The 27042-nt window shown below is 41.8% G+C and overlaps 1 protein-coding gene across 1 annotated transcript; it reads right to left on the bottom strand.

The window, feature by feature from the left end:
- Positions 1–1302: 1302 nt before the first annotated feature.
- Positions 1303–26216, bottom strand: LOC117475458 (ataxin-7). Its single transcript, XM_034121674.1, is given in 16 exon segments — positions 1303–1655; positions 3032–4160; positions 4287–4408; positions 5011–5200; positions 5378–5682; positions 6817–6899; positions 7275–7615; positions 8481–8766; positions 14081–14185; positions 19759–19770; positions 19773–19815; positions 19817–19827; positions 20043–20097; positions 20099–20259; positions 23837–23937; positions 26042–26216. Coding segments are annotated over 14 exon segments (2853 nt in total). The 5' UTR covers positions 20252–20259; positions 23837–23937; positions 26042–26216; the 3' UTR covers positions 1303–1637.
- Between the last annotated feature and the right edge of the window lie 826 nt (positions 26217–27042).

Here is a 27042-nt window from a genome sequence, read left to right as displayed (position 1 = left end):
GTTAAAATATGTCCCGTGAAGCCATCTCCATGAATCTCGCACTTAACACCCCTCGAGACTACTCGAAATAAACAAACATCCCGACGAGATGGGCAAGTATTGCCTGATTTAAGACTCCATTTTGACAAAGGAATAGAGTATAATGCCTGGTTATCCGTTCTACTACCACTAGTCTTTCCTCGACACACACCAACATAGTGTTACGCTGAGGCATTAGAACTGTAACATCCAGAGCTTGGGTAGTGGTTACACACAGGAGGGACAGTCCAACTCACAGAAGACAGGTGACGTGCATAAAGTTTGCTCCAGTTAAGACGTACCATACCTGATTCCCTATGTAGGAAAAATAAACATTACAATTCACATCTGCCCACAACAGCTGTGGATTCCACTGGGCTGAATGGGTATAAAGTAGGTAAGTTGTGGCAATAACAATACGGCTTGCACAAGTTGTATCATATCCACGCAGGCAATGCACCATCACCGCTTCATGAGCAAGAATTGCCCACCTTTTTGTAAAAAAAAAAGAAAGAAGTAGTTGGCAAAGCTGATAGCAGATTTTGGCCAGCTTTGTGTACGACTAAGCAATGCCTGTGGAGAGAAAGTTATTTCTTAGTGCTTTTCACAGTTGGGGGTAGGTGTACTGTGTGGCGATCATTTTGCACAATGAAAAGATTCGGAAAATTATGTCCAAGTTATCTCTCACAAAAGATTCGATCGAATGGGCACATCAGGCGTCCTTTTCACATTTGAAACTGCCTTCACCACGTCTACAAAGACTCTTTGTAGTTCAGTGTAAAAAGCTCATAAGAAATCATAAAAAGGTAACACTTTGCATAATTATTCTGGGTAATAAAAGGATTGACCAGATCGTCCCTATAGGCTCCTCTCGGGCCAACCCAAAGTCACTGGAACGTAGAGTCGGACTAAGGAGAAGTGGAACAACACAGGGTGATTGTGTGTTGCAAGAAACGGTTTGCTGCTCCTCCTGCTGCTCCTCCTTCCAAGGCTTCTGAGATCAGGCGCTGGGGGTGAAATTAAGTTGGAAATTCCAGTAGTCCAGCAGAATCTGACATGAGAAAAATACTTGTACGCACATTCGCACACCCATTCTTTAACTGACGCGGAGGAGATGGGCTTGTTGTCTCCCCAGGTGCTCAGCCTCATGGCGGCTTGTCGCTGCAGCCCTTCACTTCAACCCAATGAAGCTCAAGAGACTCATGGCTGTTGCTATTGTTCCTCTAGACAGGAAGACCTCTCAGAATACTGGGACACTTGTGAGGGGGGGGGGGGGGGGGGGGGGGCAGGGGTCCCTGGCTCGCTCATTAGACCCCTGGTACTCTACGCTGTACTATCGCACCCATATCCCTCCCAACATACACACACTCACGCACACACACACACACACACTCACGCACACACACACACACACTCACACATGGCTTTGGGAGAAATATTAAGGACCACATTGACTTCACTAGGCAGTCCAGATAATCTCCACCCTGAGGATTGTGGGAAGCTGAGAGTAATGTGGGTTTTGATTAAAAGGCCTCGTGCCGTCCGGAGCGGTTTGCGGAAAGCTCCGGACTGTTCCCCGTCCGCCTGCCGGTTCCACACAACGAAGCCGGAGACCGCTGTCAGGGACGAGCCTTTGGCTGGGGAGGAGGGAGAAAACAAGTGTCAAAATGGGTGTCAAATATCCGCCTTAAAAAAAGTTCTCTGCTAAGAAATTAACTTTAACACTCAAAATAAATCATTACTGGTCTGCAGTGGTGCAATCCAACATTTGTATGTCAATGGCAGACATAGTTATTCTAGAGATACCATAACTTCATTAAACAAAAAGGTGTAAAAAATAAATGTACATGGTGTTTGTTTGCTAGCAAGCTAAGGAAAACCAACTGCTTTAGTGACTTTAAACGACAATAGTAAGATGTTGCTTTCAAAATGTCTGCTATGAAAACCTATGAAGTGTTCATTATGACACATTTGTGTGCGATCTATATTATTAAATAATCCTTTGATATTTTCTTATTCATTACTTTATAAATAAAATAAATATTCTATGAAATGAGAAAAATGTCCCTAACAGGTTACAAAAGTATACAATTATTAATAAAATTATATTAAAAGGGAAGAAGAAAAGTTATTTTGGCTTTTGTAATATCAGGTAGGTTTAGGAGCAGTTTAAATATGTGAAATGTGTCATTTATGGCGCATTTCCACCGCAGGCCTCGCTCGACTTAGTACGGTTTTGTTAGGCCTTGTTAGGCCCGGCTCACTTTAATGCTGCGCTTCCATTACAGTTTAGGAACTGGGGTAGTATCTATAGTAACGCAGTGTAGACGGAGCCGTGACGTCATCTTCAATGAGCACCCCAGAAAAACAACATCAGCCGTTAGCTGTTAGCACTCAGAGCTCACAGCTCCTCATATCTGTTCAGAAACTAGACAAAAGTTAAACAAGTACAAACCACAGACTGCCTGTGTCATGGCGAATACAGTCGCTGCTTTATTTATGTCTGTAGGCCGTTGTTGTGAGTGTGGACGGTCGGAGCATATACTGCGTTAGCTTAGCCAATCTCCATTTAGAAAACACGCATTTTAAAAGGTTTTTCGCCTGCTGTCTGTCTGCAGACTTGACAAAGCATTAATTCATGGTTTTTACTAACCGGTATCAGTATGTTGTTACTTCGGCATCATTTTGAAACGTGTATTACAATTAAATCACGGTCAAATATGTTCATCTTGTTGTAGTTGTAGCCCCCTTGCCAGCGATTCTCTCTCTAGTTTAGCAAACTCAGCCCGACTCAGCCCTGTTTGTTGGCCCGGATAGAACCACGATTTTGTCGGGCCAGAAAAAAGGTGAAAAAGTACCCCCGGGCCTGAACTAGGCATAGTGGAAACGCAACCAAAAACGGGCCTGGCACGACACAGCACGCTTAAACCGCGCTCCGTGCCATGGTGGAAATGCGCCATTAGTGCCCTTGGTATTACAATGCATCCTGATTGTTGTAGTATGAAAAACCCACCTGAAAATGGTTGTTGGGTAGCCCTGGTGTCCCTGGAATGCTTCGCCCATGCTTCCCATGGATGTTGTTGATGGCAGGTGACTTGGCCACTTTGGTTCTCGCTGGTCCAGGTCCCCCTCCTGCCACCCCACCTCCACCTCCTCCTGCACTATTAATGCCGCTGGAGGCAGGAGAGCTTTTGCGCTTCTTGCCCTCGAGGCGCCCGTCAGAGTGGTGGCTGAAGTTGGTGTGGTGGTCAGAGGAGGATAGAGACGGGTGGTGGACAAAGGGCCCAAGGGACAGGGTGGAGTCGCTGCTGTTCATCACCACGCTCATGCGCTTGATGGACTCTGCAGGGCTGCCCGAGGGGGGGCCTCTCGCCGGCGGCCCCGAGGAGCCGCCCGCTGACCCTCCTGTGGACTCGGCCTTGAGGCTGAGTGAGTTGGTCCGCACCGTTGGGCCACAGTTGAGCCCCACGCTGTGGACACCGGTGTGGGAGGAAGATAACAACGATGAGGATGAAGGGCCTAATGAGCCGTGGTGGTAGGTGCTCCCTGAGCTGCCGACATTTGCACAGTTCTTCTTGAAAGACGAGGAAAAGTTGGCATTGGAGGAGGAGTCCGAAGGGACGTGGGACGAAGAGAGAATCGCGCTGTTCTTCCTCTTCTTCCCCGAGCTGAAGCTAGTGTTGCTACTGTTACTGTTGGCTCCACTGAGGGAGTTGGGGGAGATGGGGGTGGAGGGGCCAGAGGAGATGTCTTTGGGCCTGAACGATGACGACGACTTGGTAGTGCTGCTGCTGGAGGAGGAAGAGCGGGACTTAAGCGCCCGGCCTGAGGCGAGGGAAGGAGCTGACGAAGAGGAGGACGAGTGGGCTGAAGGCATCTGAGGCGACGAAGACACTTGTCGGGCCTGCGTAATGCCGTAGGCCGGGTGCTCAGCCCCGCCCTGTGGGGAGCTGCGGGCATTTAAGGTGGTCCCATAGGAGAGCACGGACTTGCCCTCGTACGATTGGCTATAAGGAGTCTGGGGCAGGGTGGCAGGGGGGCCCAGGAAGCCTGAAGAGGGGGTGCTACTGTGGGAATTTGTGCTTGTCCTATGTGAAGGTACAACAGAGGAGGAGGAGTTCTCCAAGGCCAAGGGGATTTTCCTGCAACAAGGAATTACATCAACTTTTAGCTATAACTGTAAAAGTCTATTTTGAGACCAGGAATGGCCAAGGAGAACAGTGATCATGTGTGTGGGCTCTAATCAAATCTGAGCTGGACACACTTACTTCCACATCTGAGAGTTGACGTGCTTGTCCATCATTGAGGTGAGCGCACATCGCACTCTGTCCAATCTCCTGTCAAAGGAGTAGCAGCCTCTCCCAAACAGTCGACTTCCAAATGTACAGAACTGTGAACAGAGGAAGAAACCGTATGAGGATATATCAGATTTTAACTACAGGTTATCAAGTCCAAAGGAAATGAAGCTAACAATATAATTACAAAACTAACAGTGCATTTTAAGAGGGGCTAGATTGTTTACTCAATATTATCACGCATGATTTCTCAACAGGATATCAATAGATGTATTTTTGAAACATCAGTTATTCCAATGACCTCCATCATTTTGCTTAACATTACAGTTGTGTATACATGCTTGTTTTTAAGATGTCAACAACATTTTCGTCCACATGATGGCAGAATAAACAGTGGGTTTTTTCCCTACCATTATACGACTTGCAAAAATGTGTAAAGAGCCCTGGAGATCATTCTATTAATAGCTTTGGTATTGTGTTCTTAATAATTGATACATTTGTTTACTTAGGATATTTGAATAGAGTATGCATACAAGTTCCAAAGTCTTAATATCCATATGAATTAACAGATCATATATTACTAAAGGTTTTACTTGTATTACTATGGTACAATTTTAGATTATATTTGTGGCATAAAATAGTCTAAAAATGAAAATTATTATTATTTCTGGGACAAAACATTGTGGTGTGCACTTACAGCTGCCGGTCGAGGGTGATAACCTGAATAGTGACAGTCCAGTTTGTCAGCGCTATCCTCCCGCTCCTCGTTCTCTCCCTCGTCACTGGAGGGTCGGGAAAGCCCATCGGGGGTGGTCTGGGCGTGGTGGGGTGACTCTTGGACAACTGCAGGGTCGCCAGGGGTTATACCTCCGTGACTGCTGTTTAGTCTAGACCAAGAACCGGGAATGATCAAATTCCATAATAGTCAGGAAATTGATTTCAGAGAAGTATAGAAAATGTGTCAAATGCTAAGTTGTAATTGTTTGTTTCACCCTCCCACCCTTTGTTTCTGACGATCACTACATCAATACATACAAATAGATCAAAAACAGATCTGGACATACCGTGGAAGACCAGGGCTGTGAAATTTGGGCTTGCCGATTGGCAAAGGCTTTGTGGCGTCTGTGGCGGGGCCGTTGACGTGAGCGACCTGGTGGGCGTCATGGGCAGCGGCGAGGTGGGAGGAGGGGTGAGGGTCCCTGAGAGAGGGGTTCTGCTGGGAATGGGTTTGTTGGAGCTCTCTCTCCTTCTCCTTCTCCTTCTCCTTTTCCTTCTCCCGATCCCTCGTTCTGCTCTTGTGCTCCGCCAGCAGCGTGTCAAAGCGCTTCCTCCGCCCTGGCACCGCTCTCCGCTGGCTTAAGGAATGTGTCTGGTGGGGCAGTACAAAGGTCAGAATTATTGTTTGAGAAGATAGACTCCTTGGTTTTTATGCCTATAAGATATAGCATGCATGAATTTGTGAACCACAACCATCGTTAAAAAACAATTCTACATGTTTGTAAATGTCAAAGAATTTCATTTCAAGAGCAACACTTGCTTTCTGCATCAAAAACGTAATAAAGCTTATCGCTCCAAGCCATAGAGCTCAGTCATTGTCTAAAAACTATTTAGAATACATGGCTTACATGTTCCTTTATTACAGTATATAGAACAAATACTGAAACAGAAACTGGAGCATGAGATCTGTAGAAAATCGTCCATAGCAAATACTTTTCTTCCTGTTTGAATAACAGCCCACATGTTTTTATTTAGCTTTTTTTTAGCCTTGTTCACAGAATCACTCCAATTCTAACGGCCTTGAAGGCAGTTCACCAGCATTAAGGCTGACGCTCTGAACCACTGCTTAGTCACATCAGTGATTTGAGCCATACTGAGTCTGAGGTTATCACCATTTGCTGAGAGTTCTGAACTATGAGCAACACTGAGCAGCAGCAGCAGCAGATGACTCAGCAGATGTTGCAATATAATGAATGAAAAGTAGCGTCTAGGAAATCTCATCAAAGATTTGCAGGCTAGGCTAACTGTTTTAAATTGTCCAAGCAAAAGCTAGTAAACTTAGCTTGCTGGCCTCCGCAATCTAAGAGCAACACAATTGTAACATTAGGACGGGTTATCCGTGTTGGGGAATTGTGTCAAAGGCCAGATGAGTATTACGCTACTTAACCAGCACTATGTAGGCTTGAACAAATGTGTAAGAGTGTTTGCAAGCTATATCGAGCCATATCTTGTTTTTTTTATCATTACAGAACCAAATAAGTTGTCTGTGTTGGAAATCCCATACTAAGTGCTTCCTACATGCTCAATCAAGTATGTAATGCATTCTGCCTACTAAATGAACAATTACATACATTAGAGTGGAGGATCAGAAATAAATGGTTCAACTTAAAAAATGATTTGACACTTTTTGACAATAGAACAATTGAGGAACATTTCCAGTTTATGCTTAAAAACCTACGCAGCCATACAGGCCGGTTGCTCGGCACAAAGCAGAGAGACTGCTTACCTTGCATGTTAGCGATCTTGTGCATGTTTTCCGAGCGGTCAAATCCACAACGCCACAGTGGACATCTGCATTGTACTCGCGCTCTGAAGGCACAGAGAGAGAGACAAGAAAATTGTTACTTCCATATATTGTGACAGATCACCTGCTCTAGTACCTTGATTAACTGTACTTTATGTTATGTAAAATATTCTATTTAGGTGTCCTTTTGTTATCAAAGAAATGGATTACTGACGTCGGGATAAGAAGATTAAGTACTGTGAATGGTCTTCCATTGACCTACCATTACCCTATTATAAAATAGACTAAGCAGGTCTAGAGAAACAATCTATTTTAGGAAAACAAATATTTAGTTTTGGTTTTATTATGAGACAGTACAAAAATACTGTACCTAATAATCTAAACTGAACTCATGACAGAAGTGTTAACAGTCCTTTTTCCTCAAATCATCTCCAACTGACCTGTAACTTTCTTGTTAACGTGGCGTCTGCTACTGGCACTGCTGCTGCCGTCCTGCTTCTTGTCTGAGAGGACTGAGAGGTGGCCCTTGCCGTTGGGAATCTGACCCGGGGCCAGTAATGGAGGCTTTGGTATGGAGGGACAATTAAGGCCTGGTTTAAGGGCTGATGATGAGGATGAGGAGGAGGTGGTGATGGTGGTATTGTTGGAGCTCACAGTGGTGCTAGAGGAGGATGTGGAGGAGGGGGAGGTGGTGGCTGGGGCAGACGGGGCCTGCACCAGCTTAGCTGACGAGGAGTCCACCCTCAGATGCATCTTCTCCACCTTGACAGCCGGGGTGAGGCTGGAAGAGAAGGTTACAGAGATGAAGAGGGCAGCAAGGAGGAAGCCGAGCGTTAGAAACACGGAGCCGGTGAGAAACGCATGGTAGGAGACAGATGTGCACGTATGGAGGGGGCTGGGAGGACAAAACATAATTCTAACATGATCAAACATTTATCACCATACCAACAGAGAAAAAGTCAGATAATGACACCTGTTTTGTAAAAGCTCCTGAAAAATAATCCTGATTGAATAAGAGGGTTTGATAATAAGGACAGCACACAGTACTTCTTCTTTAAAATTGCAGTGTGTTAAAATCAAGAGCCTAGTTCAAATACATGTTGACTTATCAAGAACAAGCCAAAGTTGAGGACATTTAAATAGAATAATTCAGAAAAAAACTGTGCTATAAATGTTTAAACACAAGTTTGTATATATTTATTCAACACTTGGACGTTGTGACGTTTGAGGGCTCAGATTGTGGCCAAAAGGATAATAACTAAGGTTGTTTATGTACAGAAAACAGTCAAAGGTCACAGCCTACTTCCTATTTCTAATTAAAAAAAGTTGTACTGCTTGGTGGTTCTTAGTCCCCACCTATTTTTGTCCAAGTGTAAATGTACTGCCACCAGAGAGCATATTAACAAGGCAGCACCCGAGATTTCCTTTGTGTCGTTTGGCCAACAAACTAAATTAACTTTTTATAGCCGAGTAAATTCACAAGCAGCAGTTCATATGAGAGTCAGTTAAATTAACAATCCCTGGCTTAATCTTTCGAATTGCTATTACTATATGAAAACAATTCATAGTTCAGCCCCAGTGAAAATGGGTACATTGCAAAACCCTATAAACAAACTTCACTGCAAAGGTTACAGAGTAAAACTTACATCTTGTCCAGCTGGGGCGTCCTGAAGGGTGCAAAGGGGGTTCTTCGCTGAATGCCTGGCTGCTTCTCTTTGGCTGGTTTGAGGAGTTTGGGATTGGAGGAGGCGGAGGACGCTGGGGAGGATAAGCTGGATCCAGCTGTGTTAGGTCGGCTAAGGATGCCTCCAGTCGCCACTCCAGCTGCAGAGCCCGAGCCCAGCAGGGGCCCGAGCCCACTGCTCCGGTTCCTGCCCGACACGGGGAAGGGCGAGGTGGAGGCTGGCTTCATGGCCGAACTGTGTCTTCTCTCTGGAGGGGCATCATTCAAAACATAATAATTAACTCATTTAGATTATCCGAAGAAAGAATAACAACATGCACATAAATACATGTTTGTGTGCATGTAAATGGTCAAAGGCTAAGATCCCAAAGTTCCCTCCAGAGGGAGTTTCTCTCCCACATTCCTGAAATGCCTCCATTGGGCTTCTTTGTTTACTTCCGCAACACAGGGACATCATGATGTAACACTCACGTTTCTATTCCAACACATTGTATGTAATAGGCTAAGGGGACATCTCTAAGCGATTGAGAAATCACAACAGAGCCGGCCAGCTAACCAATCAGAGCAGACTGGGCTCTGGTTTCAGACAGAGGGTGAAAAGAGGTGCTGCAGCACAGGCAGTATGAGAAAAATAAAGAGCTTTTAGAACATTGAAGCATGGAGACATGTCACAGTAGAGGCATAATAGGGCCCCTTTAACCCTACACCATAACAGATTAATGTATATGAATAAATGTATCAATGCCATAAATCAGTAGAAACCACACACAATACACATGGGAATATAAAAAAATCTTCCTCTGATAGAAGTGAAAGAAGGTAACCTCGCCAAATAATAAGCAGCATTTGTGATTCATGCGAACTCAATGCCTGAAATAGAAGCACCCAACAGGTCAAGAACTTCATTTCCTGTCTGAGCTTCTAAGAACAGCTACTGTGAAGACTGATAAAAGGCAGTGTGACAGCAGAAAAGGTTTGGGTGATACAGATAGGTAGATGGAAAGACACAAATAGAAGAAATGCTCATCTCCAAGTGATTAAATATTCCTTCTCGGAAAGAAAAGTTTCACAAACATCATCAAACAGCGGTCTCATGCGCTCACAATAAGGGTTTGGGTTTTCAAAGGAGGCTCTTGCTATTTATAGTAACAGCATAAAACTATGAAATGGCACACTCATAATAATTCCATTGACATCACCACTACAGTCCCACCGCAGAGACTCATTTAGCCACAACAGACACAGTCCAGAGCTCCTTCGCTGCCACATCTGACACTCCCTGAGAGGAAGGCAGGACAGCAACCTCAGGAAGGCATTTTATAATACAGGCGTAACTAACATTTGCACCAAAGTCTTGAATTTTCTACCTGACAGATATACTGGGCCCCCGGGGCCTTCAAGGGGTCTTACAGACAGACACTGCTGCTGCTGCTCCAAGTGAGAGCACATATACAGAGAGAGAGGTGTCCACTGAGGAGAGACAGGCGCCTGGAGGTTATCTCGACCCTCTTCTTGTCAACATGAGCAAATTAAACAAATTAAAAACTACCAGCAAACATGAAGAACATTAGAGCTGGCGTTTTTTTTTAACCAGTATATCGATGATATTGTAGAGTTGACCATCAGTTCCTTCACAAAATATTTACGCAATGAGATTTTTGATAGCTAAATATCAACCTGTGGGTAAACTGCTAGAACAGTCTGGTAAATATAGAAAATGACATCCTTTTAATGTAATGCAGTCTTCAAAACCGTAAAAAGATAACGCTTTTTAAAAAGACAACATTAAGTGATACATTGTCCGGTCTTACAGGGTATTTGAGAGGATATAGCGCCAGGAGAGTAAATATGTTTTCTTTAAAATGCGTCTGTGTCGGCAGCTAGCTAACATGGTGAGGTGTGGGCCGGATAAATTAAGCTTTCACTCAGCTAACTCCAATGTGTTGCAGGGAACTGGCCATAAGCCAAAACTCAGTCTCAGCAGGTGATCTGTGAATAAGCATGCTGCTGCAGAAACATTGAGAGGATGCTTACACATACGCACCCACAAAAGCTGCTACTCCCTATTTCCATTACTCCCCAACACACACACACACCCTCAAACTGCATAGCGTTCTTCAAATTCCCTTTTTCAGAAGGACAAACAAGTTTAAGTGTGCCCTCTTCTCGTCTAAGGGCCTTTCTTTACACACCCATTCAAGACACACTCCAGATTTCTTGCCTCCCTCTACTTAGCAGCCTTTCTTTACACTCCCCCCCTTCCCCTGCTGTCTTGTCTTGTCCTGGTCACAGTCAACAGCACACCCTCCAAACAAACTCACACCAGGAAACCCCAACATGACAGTGAGCGCTCAGTCCACAAAGCACTAACACTGAATAAAGAGACCCAACACCAGTAGCAGGAAAAAAAGGAGTTAAGAAAAATGTGGGGGTAAAAAACAAAAACAGCGTCAATATCCTCTTTCACGCTGCCAAACAGTCTGCTCCGTGCTAAGGGGAATCCCTGGCTGTGGGCGGGAGCCAAACACCTTGACGTACAATGGCCTTACTACCATCTCCACAAGCACCACGTTTCAGCAGTTTCTTAAAACGGCCTTTGTGAAATATTTGTATAATAATAATAATACCCACTTCTCTTAGAGACAGATAAAACGATGGTTATTTTCCTTGCCATCGAAGCGCAAGGTTTGTTTGTGTGCGTTTGCCCAGCCAATGCAATGTGTGTGAGCAGAGCAGCAAGAAGTCTTTGTTCGAAGGGTTCATAAGTGAAGGCATAAAACGGCAGCCTGGCTCACAGCTCCGCGTTCGGCGGTGAGTGCCCCCCCCCCCCCCCCCCTGCTGGGACCAGCCTCAGTCGAGAGGCGCAAACACCTAACGGGAGGCAGATGGGCTCAAAGAAGCACGCAGAAATCATATTGAGCCCATCTCAATGGTGCTGAGATCAGTGCCTTTGCTCCGTGTTAACGCCACACGGGTTCTTCCTATAATGACATCAGGAGGAGGAAGACGGGAGGAAAATCACAGTGAGAGCACTCCTCTGTATAAAAAGCAGCACAGTATTTTACTTGGATTAAGCCTGCTTCTGTGTGAAGTAAAATGATTAGTCAATTGATAGAAAATAAGTAACTAACTACTTAAATAATCTATTAATCGTTTCAGTCAAACTAAAAGAGTAGCAACTCCACAAAATTAAGAGGTTGGGAGAGTTTTTTATGCTGTAAATAAAGAGACCTGAAGGCCTTGGACTGTTGGTCAGACAAACAGGACATCTACAAACCTCATATTAGTCTCTGGGATATCAGCATTTTAATTATTTCTTTAACTAATTGAAAAAGTAATTTTTTATGTATTATTTCCACTGCTTACAACAAATGCTAATGAAAATCAAAGGTGACACCATTCGTTGCCTACCATGGAAAAGTCCCTTTATGCAACATTAAGGAAAACTAAAAAACAGATGTTATAGTAAAGGTTTGAAGAGTGGGTTGAGGTGTCTCACAGCTTGAAGATAAAAGAATGCATGTAGCAATTTGTATGATTTAATTTACACAATAATGTAGTAGCATAAGGGCGACTAACAATTGAAGATGCATCAATCCATTTCAGATGTCTGTCTGTCTTCATTGGCAGTGTTATGGACTCCAATGTGTGTCTCCTCCTCGTTGCATGCAGGTATGGTAACTCAACTTTAGTAATCATGAGTAGTAGCATTGTAGTATTGGTTAGCAGAGTAGGAGGAGCCCTCTCTTTGAATATTGTTGACCCAGTAGCGAGGACAGTCCCTCTGGGCGCCATGTGTCGTTATACCTCCCTCTTGTGGCTGACTTTGATCCCTGTAATTACTGTCAAACTTAAATGGAGAACGCACACAACTGAGAGGAACAATAAATCAGGGAAAAAAGAGCTACGTTATAAAAATAAATGTTGCTATGTGTGGTCAGATGCTGGGTGTGTGGGTAGTGATGGGACAAAAAAGTAGTGATAATAAGCGCTGAAGCCATCAGATCTCTCACATGAACATTGTGCAACGTGATTGCAAAGGCTAATTGACATTTTAAACAACAGTGACACAGGACATGGTAGGTGACTCTAGGTGGCATAGGGACGGGTTTATAAAAATGTAATGGTACTACTACTCTTTATACTGCTTATCGATCCGGTATTTTTTACGGTATTTATTTTGTAAGCCTTCCTTACCTATTTAAGAAAATGCTTGGGAGATTATTTCCTGAATGACAATTGTAAAATTGCCGTGAAAGCTGTAAAGTTTAAAGAGATCTAGAGTGATGCAGCTACTCTATTCACAGATCTATAATTCATCAATTTACTTTACCACTTTGGTCAAAAATACAGCTTAACTTTTAAGCAGTGGAAATCTTCACACTGAAATGCACAAACACACGTCTATAAAGCAGTAACAGCACCAGAAATCTGATATGAGCTGTGCGTGTGAAAAAAAAAGTACATACAGCGAAGACCGAGAGAGGGCCACATCAAATATTAACAGCGGAATTGTAAACACACACAAGTGAGACAGTGAGTTAAATAAATAAATAAATCAAAGTCTGTGGCCTCCCATCTTGGGTTACTGTGTGGAGAAGGAATGGTGGAGGGGGAATACAAAGGCAGAGGGAGAAGTGATACCACAGAGCGTGTCAATGTGTGAAATATCACCACCAGCCTTGAAGTGGTACTCTGGTCCTACAAGTGAAGACTACTTTGTTACTTCCTTCTTCACTGATCTCGCCTCTACCGTTCATGTTCACTCGCCCCTCATGAAGGGGTTCTATAATCTATTTAGATCAGAAACTCTTAAAAGCTCACTCCGCATGGCGTTCACATGAAAGATGACTGAGAATTTTTGAGGGGTTTTCTAGAATAGAGAATTACAAGGTGGACGTCAAATGTAGTCTCGCTCAAACTCTGAACTAAAATCTTAATGGAAAACGTCACTAACCGAGTGATAAAATATCATTATCAGTGTTTGCAATAACATCTTAAAAATTAACCATACTTTCCACGATCAATCACATGGAACATGTTTTAATAAAGTTTTATATCTGCAGCGGGCATTATTTAACGAAGCCTCCATGTATACCTCAATGTGCTGTACTGTGACTACCAAGTCATTCAAGTTGTTAATTATTAAAATACCTTTAGTACTTAAGTTTGTTTCTAAATGCTTCTAATACAGGAGGAGATTAACCTTTTTGTAATTATTATTTTTCCAGAAGAAATTAATTGTTTTGCAAGACATTATTGGGGTCATATTCTCAGTCTCAACATAGCTGACCATGTCATGTGATATGCTACTGTACAAAAGGACCACATATTACTTGGACAACAACATGGCATTGCAGATGAACATTACAAATCCAGGGGTTCATATAATAGACACCATCACTGACTAAGCCTTGTAACAAATAGACCACACATTTAAAATACACGGTCTAGGATGCACAGTTGTACACATGATCAGGATGGTAACACCTTTGCCTCTTTTTGAGCCAGAAAAAAACATTGTATGCCTATTCATGAATGTGTGTGTGCATTAAAACTTACCGTAGTGTGCTTGGAAGGCTTGGGGCTTCACTACCTGGCTGCAGTGGCTGCACATCACCAGGTAGAAGTCGTCCTGTGCGGGACACTGGCCAAATATGTGCATGTCTGTACAAACAGGGAGAGAATCAACCAGACAGGGCACAAGTCAAGGAGAGGAAAATAAAATAGACATTCACCTGGTGCTCCAGTTGGCAGCAGACTGACTCAACATTCAAACATCCATAATATGTTGTAATAATCCATGATATGTTGTCATAACACTTTAATAGCTCAAGATAAGGGGAGTCGAGTTTGATGGTATATTGGTTGCTAAACATCGAGAATGAAAATTGGTTACATCATTATGTTGCAAAACACACACATGGAAACACGTAACCATATTAGGAATATTAAAAATGAAAGAGCAGCTCACTCGTGGTAAGGCAAAGTCAGCACATGCAAATACAGATCGCTCCCAAGTGTGAGTCCCCATTCATCATAGAGAGAGTCCTGATGATAAGGAGCTGGGAACGGGCCGAGCGAGCAATCCCAAGGTTACTCGCTGTCAAATAACTAACGTCCCTCCAAGATGTAAACAAACACAGCACATCCAGGATGTACTGTGTGAAGCATAGAGTGGATGACTTGGATTTAGGATTTATTTTTATGTTTCTTGTATTGTTCTTCCACTGGGTAACTTCTTCTTTCCCTTTCATCTTCCCAATGTTGCCAGTCTTCATTTAAAAAAAAGAATCCAGCACATTAAAACTCTATGAAGAATAAATAATAATATATGTAGTAATACACTATTTTTGTCGTATTTAAGATTCACATCTACGTGTATGTCTTAAAAACATTTAAACACAGCCGGCAGTGGCTCAGTCAGTAGGGGCTTGGACTGGGAGCCGTAGGGTCGCTGGTTCAAGTCCCCGACCAGACCTAAATATGGAGTGTGGACTTCTACTTGGAGAGGTCCCAGTTCACCTCCTGCCCTGCCGTGGTGCCCTTGAGCAAGGCACCGGACACCCCCCTTCCCATTGCTCCCCGGGCGCTGTACAATAGCTGCCCACTGCTCCTAGTACTAGACTCCTTGTACTAGGATGGGTTAAAAGCAGAGGCCAAATTTCACTGTGTGTGTGCTGTGTGCTCTGCATGTGTGACCATTAAAGAGGGTTTCATCCCTCCCTATTCTATTCTATTCTATGTGAATACTGTAATATTATAAAATAAAACCTCACAAAAAAGAGCGGCAACACAAAAATCTGAAATGTTGATAATAGCTAAATTGTTGAAATAGTGCCATTTTATGTGACCGTCACTTTGGGCTTTAGGAAGTTGTTATAGACAAATCTTACTTTATAGACCAACAAACATACAAAAAAAAAAAAACAATAATTAAGAGAACAGATCATTGATAATGAATATAATAATTTGGTGCAGACTTGCAATTAAAACAGGGAGATAATGGTTTTCTTTGAAGTCTGTCAACTTGTAAAAATTGCATCCAGCAATCCAGTAATAAGGTCATGTTTTCATGACTCATATAAAGAGTCCTCCCCTTAAACCAGCTTATGATTAACACACGAAGACCTTATGGAGTAGAAATCTAAATGCAGATACCAACAGTCAAATCTAGATTAAAAAATAAATAAAGCCAAAACCGGAAGAAATGCCTGATTATAGGGAGGGTGTAATGGATGTCCCATAGGGCCAGTGAGAAAGTGCAACTTTCAGGCACACAATCATAAAGAAAGTTCTATAGGAATCGGCATGTCTCCATCTCCAGCCACCCAACTGAATGAGAGAAAACCAAGACTCTTCACGAGCCACTCTAAAGGCAAATCAGAGGGAAGTGCCGCTCCTCACCAGAATGTGATCAAAATGTACCCTGGCGCAGAGTACCAGAAACCACCTAATTAAGGAGTCTAATTAAGAGATTGCCTGGGGTGTTATGATGAGATGCGCAGAAGACGGGATACAAGAGGAGAGGAGTGGAGTCCCTCTTCAATATGTACTCTGCAAGGCCGTCAAGGGTTCTCCAAGACCACAAGACCGTAAGGGATGAGGGCCATTAGGCAAAGGCCATTAAACAGGGCCTACCTGGAGGAGTTCCCTCTCAGGGAGGTCAGTGGCAGTCTTGTGTGGATGAATTGACAAGCCCGATGCTCTTTAAAGCATGTCAATTGTCTAAAGCCACTCTGCTAAGTGTCTCCTTCAACAGCAGTGGAGCGAAAAGACACATTTTCACAGCGGCTGGGGTCTGCCAAGAAGAAAAGGCAAATGTCTTCACTTAATAGTCAAAGGCGTGTCAATTATATGGAACCTGAGTAGGGAAGCATGCTACTGATGGGCATAAACAAGGGTCTAACAACCATACAAAGAAAAGAAGTTCTTCTATCTTTCCTTATAAGACTGTTTCCATCAATCTCTCTGCGAGCCATTCTGCTGCACCCCTAGCTAATTTAAGTTATAAAGAGGTATTACACATATAAAATCAATAACTTCCCATGTATTCTCCATATAAACTTTCACCTTCTCTCAAATGTTTATTGAAACAGGCCAAGAACTGCAGGGTCCAACAGGCCGACCACATTCTCTTGCAGGATCAATAGCAAGGTCAAACGAAACTCATTCCCAAACTGCTGCGAGAGTTCTCCAAAACGGGCTGCTCGACTATAAAAAAGCGGCCCGTCTAGATCGCCTCTCCACTCTGCATTCAACGCACTGGCACAGGCTGAACTGTACCGCTGAAATGGCCTGACTTGAAAAGTGGTCCAACTACGCCACTGCGTCTGACCCATTCTCAATCTCCATTTTCTCTTCTTTTGCGAGGAGAGGATGAAAAGGATAGAGAGAAAGAAAGTCACCGTGGAAAGAGAAAGAAGAGACAGAACAACCAAATGGAGCCGAGAAAAAGCACAGTAGAGAAAGAGCACAGTAGAGAAAAAGCACAGTAGAGAAAGAGCACAGTAGAGAGAGAGCAGAGAAGCAGGCCGAGGCGTCAGCGAGACAAAGAGAGTGAGCAGAGGACCTGCACTCTAGGAGGAGAAAGAGAGCCTGTGAGCACGAGACAGAGGAAGAGAGTGAGCCTCCAGTTAATCTCAGCATCCTCATCCATGGCAGTGATGAATGATCTAGGTGGAACAGTATCAGCTCTGGCTGCTTCCGAGCAGCACACACGCTGGCTGAATCTGACCTGTAGCTGACACTGGCACTACATTTCCCAGCTTCCCTCACTGTGACGGCACCACTCTCAAATTCAGAGGATGAGTGAATGCATCCGTCATTATTTGCCATGCATTTTTGAAATGTGTTAATCATCTGTGTGTGCTAGGATGGTGGTCACACCACAGGAGGAATCTGGTGGTGAGTCATGGCAGGAGGTGTAATCATCCACTTGTAATACCGCTACCAAGCACACACACAGACTCACAGAATAATTCTATGAACACACATTTCAGCCGCAAGATGTGTTGACCAGCCCCATGACACTAACAGACGCTTCAACATAACAGAGACATGATATCAGACAATGATTTGAAATGTCCCGTTAGGTCTAAAGCCTTAAGATAATCAGTTTAAAATTAAACTGAAAAAAACAGGAAGGAGCACCATGTTGGAATTGAACACATTTCTTTTCAGCGATTAATCATTTATCAAAAAGGAGTTGGTTATACATTTTTCAAGCCATTTAGATCGATTAGTTAACTAATTGTTGATCTTATCTGATTCAATTCTTGACAGCGTTTCTTTTGAACAAAGCAGACAGCTTTCTTTAGGTGACCCACCACTTCTTCTCATGCAGTGCCTTGTATCTCACCCAATGTTTTTTAAATGTTGTGTTAAAGATTTATTCTCCCTTAGGAACCTTTAGGACAAGTTATTGACACTGCGCAATGGTCTTACTTAGTGTATGCACATAGACCGCATTGTTGACTCGTGCAAATGCAACATTAGATAAATGAAGGAGTCTGCAATTAACCCTTTCCTTTAGAGCACCGTGTGGAAAGGAGAAGAGAAAAAAAAACTAAATCTGGACACACTGATGATGTGTAAGTGTTCCTGTGATCAAAGGGAAATGTGTCATTTTTCGTGATGGTCAATACTCATTGAGATTTAACGTCAGACAGAGATCCTGTTTGTGCAAATGCCTTCAAAGAAAGGCATGACAAATAAACAAGAAACCTTACACAATGCTGGACAAATCTGTGTCCAAAAGTGACCAAAAGCTGACAAATGTTGTGTCAATTATTCAAACCTAAATGATCGGTTGTCGAATGAATGACGGTGTTGAAGCGTCTGAAGATGATACTCATGGTTTTGCTAAATAAGTGCCATATTTCTCTGCCAAATTATTATTACTATTATTATTATAATACACAAACAGATGTATATGTACTGTGCGTTTAGTTCGGAAATACAGCTTTTTGAAAAGTGCTATGTTATTCTTGAGGTTCTAGTAGCTGCAATGACTGCCCCATAAAAGCAAAGTCACACTTGAACATGTGTCCTTGAGACAATAGGTTTTTCTGAAAATGTGATTAAAAGTAGCTCTGAACATAGAGGACAGTGCAAGTCATTAAAAAGCTATGTTTCAAAACACAAACGCTGTTGTTACGCTGTTTGTTTTTCATTCATTTATTAAATTCTAAGTTGGAGGAACAGGTTTTTTAACTCATCCGTCAACTTGCTCATTCTGATGTCAATCTTAAAAGCTTGCTGAGGCTGTAAAATTGTGCATGAAGACTGATATATAATTAAACAAGATGCCAGTTTCTTGTTATAACAATTTACCTTTGTAGTGATGTTCATTCTAAACCCAGGCCACAGATCTGCTAACATTAAACAAGGCGTTTCCAAAAATAAAACTGCCGTTCTAACTGATCTGAAACATCACCTTGGCTCAGGATCCAGATTAGTGTATCTGACAATGTGTGTTTCATCACCTATGTCAAATGATTTCTCTTTATTCTGCCATGTCTGAACGTTTCCTGTTATCAATAAAACAAACCATACTACAGAAATCTAAAATAGTTTGAATCCTAAAATAACATGAGCTTATTTTAATAGTTTACTAGTTTACAATTATCCAATTACTTTTTTTTCTGATCAGATTAGGGAGAAAGTGCATAGTAAACATTTTAGAAGTTAATGTACGTTTGGTCATATTTGGGTGTCAAATAGAAGCAAGCCATAAAGCACATTTATACAATTTAAATAGGAGAGTTACATTTTTATTTGGCATTTTTGTTTGAAATAAAAAATTCTAAGGAACTTTAGAAATATACTATACTTTTTAATAATTTACTACCTAAATATGTGTATGGCAGCAAAGAGTTATGGTGGATGTTTTCATGTTTAAAAAAGGCAGACATGTGGGAGATAAACAATAAAGTTAATTCAATGCATTCTCCAACAGAATATGACATTGTTATTAAATGTTTTGGCCTCAAACTATCAACAGTGAGTTTAAGTTGTTAACCGTTAAGTTATTTTATGGACACATGTACATGTCAACTGTCACACGAATAAGACGCATGTTTCCCCCTTTGTATCCGGCTGTGCAGAAAGATCGTTATTTACAGTTGGTTCACATATTGGCTTAGCGACGCGTGTAAAGTGCTTGAATCCATGTGTATGTGTGTAAACCTCCAGAACCAAAATACACCTTTGGCCCTAGAGAGAGAAAAAACACTCACCTTCTCTGCACAACGCATGGCTTCTCGATTTTTCCCGAAGTCTTTGAAACTTTCCTCCAGATTCAGCACCTGAAAAACGAGGCGATCCGACACACAGACAAATAAATAGTTGCACTTGCTTGCCTGCTCGTGCTGTTTGCTACCAGTAGCGTTTCTTCATATTCCACAAAAAACTGCATGCACTCGGCCAAAAAAGGGACAGGACATGGCAACTGTCTGCGCGCTACCCAATACCCAATTCGCGTTCCTCCTCGCAACACATTCGGGGCCGCTAGGAAACTCACCGTCGTAGCCGTGGAGTTTGGCGGCGTCGACCCAGTTGCTCCAAGGCTGTCCCAGCTATTATTTCTGGACTAGGCAAGGATCTCCGCTCCGCAACAGTCGCCATTGCTGTGGAGCCCTTCTCCCCCGCTGGATCTGGCTGCTGCTTCAGCTGCTGCCTGGCGCTCGGCGCTGCTCCCCCCTGACGGTCATCCTCGGCCCTTTCCGACATTCTTTCCGCTACAATGTAACAACACGAGAGTCAGCGATGGTCGCGATCGGGATAGGAGGACTTTTTCACTGATTGACACGGGGCAAAAACAGCGTGTTTTGTATGTCCCCGCCCCTCACAAAACACAAAAAGCTCTATTGTTGATCATTTAACAGGGCTACAGAGCTCTCATACAACACATGACATATGCTGGCAGTTTACTGAGGTTGTAGGGTTTCCTGGATAGTTTTGGCATAATTTAATGTACATGCAAATTGCCTCGTGGTTAATGTTGCTAATTAAATATACATTAATCCTAATTACACAGATAAACATTAAATATACATTAATCCTAGTTACATAGAGATATAGATATATATATATATATATATATATATATATATATAGATATAAAAAGACGATATTCCATTTAGGTTTTTAAGGTGTGCCCTAAAATAGCCGCTGTACCATTACAACTTGAATAAAACAGTGTGTTACTGTATGTCATCTTTTGTTGCATCATAGATGCTTATATATTTTTTTGAATATTTACAGCAGAGGTGCAAAAATATAGCGTCTCAGTTTGGACATCTTATCAGTAACTGTATATACTTCCTAAATAAATAAAAAACCGACGTGTGTTGTTGGTCAAACATTTTTTGACTTGATTTCCCTCAATATATATGTGATGGTTTGACACTACTAGATTTACAGTCTGCCCCATGTTTGTGCAAATTCTGAATCATATTTTTTTTTTTTTAAAGAAAAAAAGTAAGCATTTGAAATATAAAATATATTAGCCATGAGAATGCATGACCAAAACTCAAACGTCACATGTTTGGAGACATTATCTTACAGACTGGTGGACAAATGTGAATAAGAACACCTAGGAGCAAAATAATTACAAATCTGATTTTGTCTTCCTGGCCTCTCAAATTATATAGCTGTCAAAATGTAATTCAAATAATAACTGTGAGACACTAATCTAAAGATGTATAACAGACCTGACAGATTCCCTGTGGCTCTTAAACTTAGACAGAGTTAACCACAGCAGAGTTTTCTTACTTCACTTTCAAAATGAAGGGGAAAAAAACTTAAATGCATGCAATGGGAAATGTAGGCTTGTATCTTGTCTTGACATCGACAATATGTTTGCATGAGAAGCTATGATAAATAATACTATCCCTAACTTATTAGTACTTTCTTTTACAATCTTAAATCATCAGGAATCAGACATCTGTCAGTCCAACATAAAACAAGGCCCAGTTAAAAAGGCCTCCCAGTTTTTTCTGATATCAAAAGGCCGGAGCGCCTTTTTATGAAAAAAACAAACTTGCTAAAAAATGGAAGAAAGGTTAAATTAATACCCGTTCGGTAAATTGGCACGTACCCTGAAGAGCCTTGAGCAAAATGAAACTTGCCCCTTTGTTGCTAATTTCAAGTGCACAATTCAGAAACTTGGCTTTGGCGTCCAATACTTATATAGAATACAAATTAAGAACTTGTCATTGCCAGTGTCCTAACAAAATTCCTTCACCCCTTGATTTAATGCAATATATAGAAAATCTGTGGTATACTGTACAAGCTCTGTATGCATTTCAATCATTTGACAAACTGGCCTGGCCACGAGTGGATTTCTTACAATGATACAAAACTTTAAAAGCATTTGTCAAGAGGAATATCAAAACAAATATGTTCTGCTTCAATGTGTAACTTACCCATTTATCCAGTGCCACAAAAGGCTAACTGTTCTGTTATCTTGCATACCTGTACATTAGTAGCATAGACTAGCACACCATGTAGGGTTATGACCTAGTTATGTTGTTATTATTTGACCGTCTTCATGAGTGGATACTAACTAATCTAACGGTTTTAATTCAACAGCCTCTTTCTAGTCATGCGCTCATCACAAAGGCATCTTTGTGAGGTTTTCTGTTAATATGCAATTAACGACTAAATGAAAAATCCTAGAACAATATAAAGCAGTCCAATACAAAAGCCTTAACAATCGTGCCATTGTGTAAGCGCTTGATGTTTGCAGAGATGGTATTGTTGAATTGGATTCCCTATCATTGAAAGACACCTATCATGCTATATTTAAATGATATATTGTAGGGCCCATACCTATATAAGGTATATTTATACGTTTCGTTTTCAAAATACCAAACAGATCATGCCTTTTATCCATGCCTCATTTCGCTCTATGTGCTGTTTGGCTGTCTACGGGGCTGATCTCTGTGAGCTGCAGCTGACCACGCCCCCCTGCAGGAGAGGGGAGCCGTGCTCTGATCAAGTCAAGAGGGGGAGAAAAATAGATCTCCGTCCTCCGTGTTTTATTATATAGAATCGTTATTCATTTGTTTTAAAGCTCAATAAATAACAAAGAAGACCTTTGAAACCGGCACTTTTCTAATTTTGTCCGAAGATTTAAAACTTTAACGGACATCTTGACCGGCGAAAGAAAACGAAAATGAAAATATGCCGCACGGTCCCCTCGTTCCTTGGAAGAGGTGGAGAGGTGGGTGTTTTGTCATCTGCTGGTGGACTAACCGGAGAGAATTACAGTGCTTGCCTCAACGGGGAGGGATTGCATTGAATTAAAGAGCAGCGGGAGCAAATGGCTTGCCTCGGGGGGGAGGGAGAAAAAAAGCCACAGCGGAGAATAAAAACAGAAGGGTAACCATGGTAACTTGGGCGGGAAGTCTTCTTCGCTGCTTTTGTGGCAGACTACAGCGCCACTTACAGGCCTGGCATATGTACTACAGCGTCTCCAGCACTTTCGAGCGGCAATGGCCGGCCGTGGCCCAACCCCACATTCCCCTGATAGGTGGAGAGTTGGCCCAATAGCCGTAGCGCCACTTTACTGACGTCAGTAAAGTGTTCAAATCTGGATCAGTTTTTATCAGATCCGTTGCAGCCCCTTTTTTTTAGAGATTTGGGTATGGAGGAAAATAGAGAGGGTTGTGTTTTCTGACACTTGGTGAGTCCCTGGACACCGGGGACACATATTCATGTATAAAATACGTACAACAAGTGCATTTTGCATGATAGGTCCCCTTTAAAGAAGGATTCTGTAGTTTGTATACATAGTCAAACTAAACACGTCCAATATAAAACAATCCTTCTTCTGCAATATGCATGCAACCATATACCTCAAACCAGTTACAACCTATAGCCTCAATAGGCAACACACTCTTGCTGTAGTCTTATCAAAAAGTGAACAAAAGACCAAAAACTAAGTATTTCACTAAGCAAATAAATGTTACTCATTTCAGAGACGGTTGTACTTAGTTGTTATTTTCCCATTAGCTATATACTACCTACTATGCTTTAATACACTAATGTGTATCATAATGACTCCATGTGTATAGAGTTGTTTTTAAAATCCCTCCATGATATTCAAAGGCCAGGCAAGAATATTTTGGTTCTGTCTATCATTTGAATCAACCTTAACGTTGGGTTTTCTGAAAACAGTTAAATTGTTCTATACTGAACTCCAATATGTCCGCTAAGTAAGCACAACTACAACTCTGTAATCACTATACAACGACTTGTGATTATTGTACAGCTATAAATATAGTAACGTTCGTATGTTATGGATCTTACCTTGGCAAAATAAGAAAAAAATACCTTATTTTTAAGTTTATCAGCCGATCCTCATCAGTTTTGGTGATTCCTGCAGCACTCACACACACTGGAGAGGACGTCTATGGACACACAGTCACACACACACACACATTGAAAGTAGATGAGTCAGTTATCAGGGACTTTGTTTTGTTGTTTCTAGATAGAGTTCATGTGAATATGGAATCATAAGGAAGGGAACACTTTAATACTTTTTTATGCATGTAACATATGTAACATTAAGCTGTCTGTGGCTCTTTGCCTGCTCTAACAACGTACATTTCCCCTCTGTGGGACTAATAAAGGTATTCTGATTCTGACTTTCCTCCCAGGGCCTTGTTGTTGAATTCTTCACCCACTTTGCCAGTAATCACACCCATTGGCCTAGCAACATCTAACACCCCCTCCCCAGCCCCGCTGTAATCCCTTCAAACACCAGAGATCGTACCCCTATTTTCATGTTTTTGTTTGTCTTTACCTGATGCAAGACATATTGGTAACTGTATTCATAAATGTAACTTCCTTATAAGCAAAAAGCCACTTTAAGGACATACAATAGAAGTGCTGTGTATAGGATATGACGATCACTTACTTGACTTCACATGATTAAATGTGGCATCATACTTCAAAAGGTGGTTCGTCACGTGCGTTCTGCTAATATTTTGCTGTAGCATGTTAAAGCCCAGAAACTTCAAACTCAGTCCGATATCATATGAAGTTTAAGTAATGATGTATTTTGCCTTGGAAACATAACAAATGATCGTTTGATAATATGCTACAGGGATTTGGAATTCATTGTATGAGTAGAGCTACGCAGTACTCGTTCCTTTCTTTCTAAGAACATAGACAGAATATGAGAGGAACTGCAGTGTAATAAACTCTTCTCTTGCTTAAAGCCATTGAACTGGATGCTTCAAGAAGTGCGGTAATGTGGATATAAATCTGTGGCTTAAAACATAAACGGGAGCTCTTAGCATTTTCTTTGATTGGACATTTTTGAATAAAAAAGGCGTAATATTTCCTGTAAGAATTAAAAAAAAATGTCTCCAGTCCATTAACCTTTCACATAAGTGTAATAAGAACCGACGGCAATGAAGCCTTGGAATAAAATGTCAAGTGGTAATCTTATAGCCGTTATTTTGTTTTAGCTGACGCAAATATGTCAACTGCCAAATACTTACAGACGGAACTGCTTGTATGAGAGTTAAGTAATGCACATTGAGAACTTGACACATTTACAGCCATGAGCCTAAATGAGAAATACGGGACAGTGTGCTTCAGAGTGGTTGTTAAATGGTGGCTGTTCTGTGTCCGTACAGATGAAGCAGGTTGTACCCTGCGTATTCTGTCCATAAAAAGGGGTGTACATCATCACATGGCAAGCTTATGCAAAAATAGACATAAAATACAATCAACTGACATTCAAAGCAATAAGTCTGTTCAGAATGTTTGTTGCTTCACATTAAATAAAAAACCTTGAAAAATTGCATGAAAACATGTCATTTTGACAACAGGATTGTGTATAACCATAACAATAATATTATCAAAATATGATTACACTGAGAGGCAAGTTTACATCATATTGAATTGTCACCCAGCCTCACATATTTCTAAATACACTGTCTATTAACTACTACTAGAGATTGAATGATGTAATATAAAACCTGTAACATTGTCCTTCCAACAACCTGCTATATTGCAAAGTAAACAAATCGGGGGTTGGGTTGCACAAAAGACAGTATATCAAAGGCTATGATTGGCAAATTAGATTATGTAATTTAGAATGCTTACTACTTGACATTGACAAGTAGTTAGGTGCACAACTTGATAAGTTGTTAGCTAGCTGACATTAGCTGCAGAGACCAAGAAAGCAGCACCCACCACTACTATAGCACACTAAGCCACATTAACATTGTTTCAAAACAATAGAATCGGCAGAGTAAACGATAATTGTAAGTACATCAGCATATCAAAAGAGACACAAAGTCTACCAGTAGTTATGTCATGAAAACAGGCTCCATGCAGTGTGGGGCTGTGACTGGTACTAACGCTACTACAGAGCACTGTGGCTACATTAGCATGCTAGCTGAAGCTTGTAGCTAGCCGTGACTAGCGCTAGCGAGGAGGCTGACAGCACAGCAGAAGTCATTAGCAGTCGTCACGGATCGAGAACAACTTCACTCTTACCAAGGCTGTGGGTGATGTAGGCGTAAACGGGACACCAGGCAGGTGTATATCAACGGGATGCACTGGGCCAAGGAGATAGAAGACGGTGGGAAAGAGCGAGTGCAGAGCTCAGCCTCTGTGGAGGTCTTCACCTGGTGCTTCCATGTCTGTTTACCAGACTGCATTCTGGGACACGGACGTCACTGCGCCCGCACGTACGTACGCACGCTGGTGACTTAAAGCAGCTTCCCCATCATCATAAAGTTTTTTTGGTCTGCTATCTTCATGGAAAAACTATGGCATACGACTAGGCAGAGGTGGGGAAAGTACTCAGATCGTGTACTTAAGTAAAAGTACAAGTACCAGTGTGTAGGAACACTCTGTTACAAATCAATGTCCCGCAATCAAAACGTTACTCAGTCAAGAGTAAACGTATTGGCTAAGAAAGTAAAAGTAGTCATTATGCAGATTGGCCCATTTCATACATATTTGATTATAATTATTGAATGCTTTAATCATAATTCTGTGTTATTGCATGCATGTTTTTATCTGCTATGCCACTTTTGGCGTCTATGCCACTGTAGCTGATAACCATGGGCGTCACTTTGTTAGAAGTGTTTTTTTTTATTTTCTCCAGATGTAATATTAGCATCGCGAGAAGACATACAGATGTCCCTCCCCTGGGTGTTGAACCTCGAACACCTGCATGAAAAACAATGCATCTGGACCACCAATGTGTTTTTAGAAAAATGGAACGCCCACTAAAGGGTGTTGTTGTGATATGAATTTTGCCAGGGTATTGAGGACAGAACATGACAGGAGTAACAAATAATAAAATGCATAAATACAGAATAAATACAGGAAATAAATACAGGAATAAAAACGGGAATAAAAACGGGAATAAATGCACGAATAAAAAAATACAAGAAGAAATAAATGTGAAAAAAAACTGAAATAAATACATGAAGTAAAAAATACAGCAATAAATAAACACAAGAAAAATAAATGAATACAGGAATACA

The sequence above is a fragment of the Trematomus bernacchii genome, unplaced genomic scaffold (genome assembly GCF_902827165.1).
Source record: "Trematomus bernacchii unplaced genomic scaffold, fTreBer1.1, whole genome shotgun sequence".
NCBI classification, from domain to species: domain Eukaryota; kingdom Metazoa; phylum Chordata; class Actinopteri; order Perciformes; family Nototheniidae; genus Trematomus; species Trematomus bernacchii.
This window is presented reverse-complemented; position numbering and strand designations above follow the sequence as displayed.